The 6,491-nt window shown below is 36.9% G+C and overlaps 1 protein-coding gene across 1 annotated transcript; it reads left to right on the top strand.

Moving 5' to 3' along the window:
* Positions 1-204: 204 nt before the first annotated feature.
* On the top strand, positions 205-6,148 carry LOC131949235 (cerebellin-3-like). The gene is made up of 7 exons (XM_059311036.1): positions 205-256; positions 1,706-1,791; positions 1,944-2,046; positions 2,404-2,601; positions 3,202-3,353; positions 4,698-4,830; positions 5,933-6,148. The coding sequence occupies exons 1-7, from the start codon at positions 205-207 to the stop codon at positions 6,067-6,069; spliced, it is 861 nt and encodes a 286-aa protein (XP_059167019.1). The 3' UTR covers positions 6,070-6,148.
* Positions 6,149-6,491: the final 343 nt, after the last annotated feature.

Below are 6,491 nucleotides of genomic sequence, written 5' to 3'. Positions count from 1 at the left end.
CGCCAATGACGTTTAATTGCAACATCCTTAACCAAACAAAGATCTTAATTAATTACTTTCCGTTCAACAGATGTTCATAAAAGCTTAACAGCTTTTTATATCCATGCGCTTATCTAATTTAATTAAGTAGCTAAAATTTAGTATAAAAGCTTCAGTAACTAAGAGGCCAGCTACAATTTGACTGTCGTCTATTTGCTGAAGAAAATGAAGCTATTTCATTGGTGTTTGTTCATAGCCTTCTGTGGAACTATTTCAGGTAGTCAACGAGATACATTTGTTAAAAGCTTGCTTTATTACAAATGTACTGCTTTTACTTTGTTAGTTTTATTATACAGTTTATTATGTTTTTTAATTCTTACTGATTCATCCTATACTATTGTTACCACAATAATGTGGTTGCTCAGCTATGTTGTTCCTATCACAGCGAATTTTAAACTGAGATAATATTAATAGGCTGCCTCAATAGGGTGAAATTATAAAAAGTGTAACCTAATATGAGTTAAAAATAATGCCACAAACACACATTACATTTTTTAATGTTTATAGTAAGATATTTAAACAAGAGGAACGTTAAATAAATAAATGTATTTTTTTTTTCCAAATCAAAATACTAATTTAAATTTTTAAAAAGGAATTTAACGATATACTGCAAACAATGACAGCTTTAACTAAAATCACACAAACTTCTAGGTTGTCCCTTATTCCATACTCTATTTGTATTCAAAGTGATTGAAAGATAGCGTTATAATTATGTTTTCCATTTAGGCCGATTATTTAGACATTTTGATTAGAATCCTGCTGCGTTTCCACTCAGTAGCGTAGCGAGGGGGGGGGGGCGGACATATGTCCCCGGGCGCCGACCTTAGGGGGGGGCGCCAAATTGAAAGTTTGAGGGGGGAGTGCAAATGAAAAGTTCGAGGGGGGGTGCAAATCGAAAATTTGAGGGGGGGGGGTGCAAATGAAAAGTTCGAGGGGGGGGGTGCAAATCGAAAATTTGCTCTCGAGGGGGCGCCAAATTGGAAGTATGTCCCCGGGCGCCGGGAAGGGTCGCTACGCCTCTGTTTCCACTACACCCAATGCGCTTACAACTGCCTGTTGTCCATACATAATGTCACATTGTAAGGCGGGAGGGAGATTTAAACATTTGTGACAATATAGTAGTTGGTAATACGGAGGGGTGGGTGCGGTTTAAAAAATGTGACGTAGTGTAAAATCTTGCATTAAGTTTTAATAATTAAAAACTCATGTGGGCTTTGGAGACAGAGGTGTTAATAATTTACATTTGTACAACCTTAAAGAACAAATTGGACATAATTCTGACCACACTATCCCTTAATATGAAACAGGTTAAATCTACTTTACCTGCACCATGTACCGTCAGCTTCAAACGGAAACTTTTCTTATATAACAAACACATAGCCCTGATTTCTTATGCCGAGGTCACAGAAAAGTTGTAAAACGACACAATTTGTCACAATCTCAATTTAGATTTTTTTGCACGATTACAATGCATCCTTTATATTCCGTAGACGATAAAGTAAAACGGCGAAAACTGTCAAAATTTCATTTAATTTCCGTGCACAATTACAAATACGAATAAAGTAAAAACGTGCGATTGTTAAGTCTTAAAAAAGGTGTATAAACTTATCAATAAACCCTGTATAACATCTGCAAACATTTCGCGTGGTTCATGTTCTGGTTCCAGCCCAGTGTGTGAGCAAGAGCGCATTAAAGCTCTACAACCGCTGCTATGAGCTGGTAACTACGCCGATGACGTGGAATAACGCCCTGGTGAGTTCTTTTAGGAAATAAAAATAGGCTGAATTTTAATTTTTTTTTATAATTCCGATCTCATTGTCGCGTGATTAGCGTTACAGGATTTATTGCTCATTTCAGTGTTTAATCCGCTGTTATTTACGTGTTTTATACGATGTTATTTTTAGAACTATTGTAGAAATTTTGCTGCGGGAGGAACCCTGGCTAAAGTTTCAAATCCCTCGGAGTTGATATTCCTGCATGTTTTAATGGAAGGAATTTTAGATAACAGTAAGTGAAATATATATATATATATATATATATATATATATATATATATATATATATATATATATATATGTGTGTGTGTATATATATATATGTATATATATATTGTCTTTATATATAGGACCTATATATAGGTGTTATATATGCATACACATGTAAAAATGTTTATATATATATATATATATATATATATATATATATATATATATATATATATATATATATATATATATATATGTGTGTGTGTGTGTGTGTGTGTGTGTGTGAGGGTTAAATATATGTTTTATTCCGTCGAAGCACCATGATAATCAAAGAACTGAGATTTCTTTCTTTTATCCTAACGTAACCTGCACTTTCCAGTTTGGATCGGCGCAAATGACATCGAAACAGAAGGCTACTACGTATGGACTGACAAAACCGAGGCGCACTTTGGCAATCTCTGGAGCCCCGCCGACCCCGCGGGTACCACGGCAGAGAACTGTGTTGGGATAGGGAACACGGGCAAGCTGTTTGATGATAATTGTGAAAGTGCTCGAGCGTTTGCCTGTATGGAACTAGGTCAGTGCCTCTGCTTTACATGGTTTCTTTCAACTTTTTTTTTCTTCGTCCTTTGTTGGGAAGGGGCACTTTAAAATTCGCGGGGGGGGGGGGAGGGTTGGGATGTTGCACTCACAAGGCCGGGACTGGACATTGGTTAAATTATATACTTTCAATATATTTCTTCTATTTCTTCCCCACCCCCCCCCCTACCCCCCCCCCCCCCCCTGAAAAGAAACGTCTTTCTTGTTCATGAACTTAGTATGTTTGAAAATAAAGACCGTAGCTGGCAGATGAAATACAAATTTGTTTAGTTTGATTTAATTGGATAAATTCTGCTTAGAATTCATATATATATATATATATATAAATAAATATATATATATATATATATATATATATATATATATATATATATATATATATATATATATATATATATATATATATATATATGTATATGTATATATATATATATATATATATATATATATATATATATATACATATATATATATAATATATGTGTATATATGTGTGTGAGTGTGTGTCTGTGTGCGTTTATACGTGCGTGTTTGCTTGCAATGATGTTTTAAATGACTATCAATTCTTTTATTTTAGGTCAATCTGACCTGTATGGAGAAATCGCTTTCACGGCCGGACTGTCCTCCCCATTAAACCTACTACAAAACCAGATTGTGGTTTACAATGAAGTCCTCACAAACATAGGTGGCGCTTACAACAAACGGACCGGCGTTTTCAAAGCTCCTGTGGTATGTTGACTAGGAAAGGACGGACTGTTACTGTTACTAGTCTTACGAAGTAACAATTATGTAAAAACAAAACGTTTGCTAGATGTTGGCAATTATAATCGATCTTAATTGAATAGGGTCTACTTTGAATAGGCCCTACTTGCTAGAATGGCGTTTTTCCGACAACGTTTACCCTCTTTGGACATTTCCCAATGACCGGAAACCTACTCCCATTCAATTATTATCAGATCAAAAGTTTTGTCTGTTTAACAATTGAAAGAAAATAAACTGCATGGCACATTTCATGGCACCACTGAACAGAATATCGTCAGTTAAAAATTGAAGTACTTAATTGAAATCCATAGGTCTGGTTTAACGCAATGTTAATCATCTGTTCACCCAACGATTTAAGAGGTCTTGTAAACATCAACATTTCAGTATGCGATTAATCAAAAAACCGTTATTCTTGGAGCATCCAGGGAAGTTCTACTGTTTAGAAAACGGGAAAATAAAATATATCTAGATTTCGTGGCAGCATTCGTGTACTCAACACACTAAACCACTCTTTTTAGTCTATTATTTGTAAATGCGCGTGTAATCATTATCTACCTGTTTTAGGTTTTAAAATGAATTCTTTTCAAACCGCTTTTTGAAATATTATTCTGGCTTAAACACGTTTGTGTTTGTACAGCTAGCCTAGTCTGTTTCCATCATGTTTTCCTGTTTGTGTGTAAGACGCACGGGGAGTTAAAGTTGATTTCATATGTCTCAACGACCATGGCATACAGGGAATAGTGTGGTCCGCACTATGTCCAGGCGCCTTTGTCTTTCTAACGTGAGTCACGTACCCAGCAGAGCTGGGTGGATTTTCAAGTTAACAGTCGTGAGTTCTACAATCCGACCACGTCTTCTCCTATCCTAGTCTGTACCTGTTTGTTTTAATACTGGTAGCCTGGCCTGTACATATATTTTTATACTACTAGGCTGGCCTATACATATATTTTTGTACTGCTAGGCTGGCCTATACATATATTTTTATACTGCTAGGCTGGCCTATACATATATTTTTATACTGCTAGGCTGGCCTATACATATATTTTTATACTGCTAGGCTGGCCTATACATATATTTTTATACTGCTAGGCTGGCCTATACATATATTTTTATACTGCTAGGCTGGCCTATACATATATTTTTATACTGCTAGGCTGGCCTATACATATATTTTTATACTGCTAGGCTGGCCTATACATATATTTTTATACTGCTAGGCTGGCCAGTACATATATTTTTGTACTGCTAGGCTGGCCTGTACACATTTTTATACTGCTAGGCTGGCCTATACATATATTTTTATACTGCTAGGCTGGCCTGTACATGTTTCAAGTTCACGGTGCCGCCAGCAACAGCTCAACGTTGAAGCTAGCACTAGGCCAGAACGACACCATATCTGTCACAGCCTATAACAACATGGCGGGCCTTGGTATAAACGAGGCCAGTAAGTATCAACTGTTTTAAGTCTAATCGTGAGCATCACTAGAGTTGAGGCGGGGGGAGCTGTCCGCACCGGTAGACACTATATGGGATGACACCAAATCAAAAAAGACGAAAAATCTACTGTCAAAACAGTGTTTTATCCAGTTAAAATATAAAATAGTTGTAGGAAAGTGGGGCGACACCATCAGTTACTGCACTGGGTGACACTAGAGCTAGTAACGTCGTTTTAATCTGCTCATCATTTCAGGTTATTAAATTTTAATTACAACTAGACTTTTTAGCTAGAACTACAGTAGTTTTTCATTAAAAGTTTGAGATACAAACACTTATATTTACGCTTATTACAAGATAGTTGACATGGAGACATAGATGCTAACGAACTTATAATGGGGCACAATTACCCGCAAAGAACACAAATTTTTATATGAATAAAAGCAAGCCCCTAATCCTTGAATGTTTGTGCAGGTAACTATAAATGTCTATGCAGGTAATTCTGAATGTTTATGCAGGTAAATAAATGTTTATGCAGGTAACTCTGAATGTTTATGCAGGTAACTCTGAATGTTTATGCAGGTAACTCTGAATGTTTATGCAGGTGACTCTGAATGTTTATGCAGGTAAATGAATGTTTATGCAGGTAACTCGGAATGTTTATTCATGTAACTGGATGTTTATGCAGGTAACTCTGAATGTTTATGCATGTAACTGAATGTTTATGCAGGTAACTCTGAATGTTTATGCAGGTGACTCTGAATGTTTATGAAGGTAAATGAATGTTTATGCAGGTAACTCTGAATGTTTATACAGGTAACTCTGAATGTTTATGCAGGTAACTGAATGTTCATGCAGGTGACTCTGAATGTTTAGGCATGTAACTGAATGTTTATGCAGGTAACTCTGAATGTTTATGCAGGCAACTCTGAATGTTTATGCAGGTAACTCTGAATGTTTATGCAGGTAACTGAATGTTTATGCATGTAACTGAATGTTTATGCAGGTAACTCTGAATGTTTATGCAGGTAACTGAATGTTTATGCATGTAACTGAATGCTTATGCAGGTAACTCTGAATGGTTATGCTGGAAACTCTGAATGTTTATGCAGGTAACTCTGCCGTGCTGCAGCTAGAGAAAAACGACGAGGTGTACGTCTCAGCCGCCACAGCAACCAGTCTCTTGGGCGCCCGCACCGCCATCGTCAACACGTTCTCTGGTTTCCTCATTGAAGAGGAGAACTATTGATGTGCTATAGGATCATGCACAAATTACATTTGTTTTTACTAATTTACCCACGGCTTACTATATATAACCAGTGCTTCTTCACTTTTTTGTCCGGGGGAGAGGGGGGGGGGGGGGCTCTTTCGCCCCTCCGAAGAGATGCCTGAAAGAAACTCTGTATATGACGTTATACAACTTTTTCTTTGAGCACCGCCGGTCATATAAAACATTTCTAGTAAACCGCCTGCCTCCTCAACCACTCCCTTTAAAACAAACGAGAAGGAATACGTTACTACAAAATAAATTAGGGACATGACAATATATCGGTAAAATCAGTTCATTTATAACTGAAGGGTTTCTCTCTGACATTTTCTCCTGGGGGAGGGGGCATTTGAAGCAGACGCATAGCGGCCCCTCCCGGCGCCCGGGGACAAACTTTCAATTGG

The sequence above is a fragment of the Physella acuta genome, unplaced genomic scaffold, assembly GCF_028476545.2.
Source record: "Physella acuta isolate Inbredline_101_S28 unplaced genomic scaffold, ASM2847654v3 ptg000678l, whole genome shotgun sequence".
NCBI lineage: Eukaryota > Metazoa > Mollusca > Gastropoda > Physidae > Physella > Physella acuta.
This window is presented reverse-complemented; position numbering and strand designations above follow the sequence as displayed.

Bases quoted from the DNA above. Each gene is read 5' to 3' on its own strand.
- LOC131949235 (XM_059311036.1), top strand. From the start codon at position 205: ATGAAGCTATTTCATTGGTGTTTGTTCATAGCCTTCTGTGGAACTATT. The intron at 1,792-1,943 runs GTGAGTTCTTTT...TGTTATTTTTAG, and splicing joins TGACGTGGAATAACGCCCTG to AACTATTGTAGAAATTTTGC. The intron at 4,831-5,932 runs GTAAGTATCAAC...ATGTTTATGCAG, and splicing joins CCTTGGTATAAACGAGGCCA to GTAACTCTGCCGTGCTGCAG.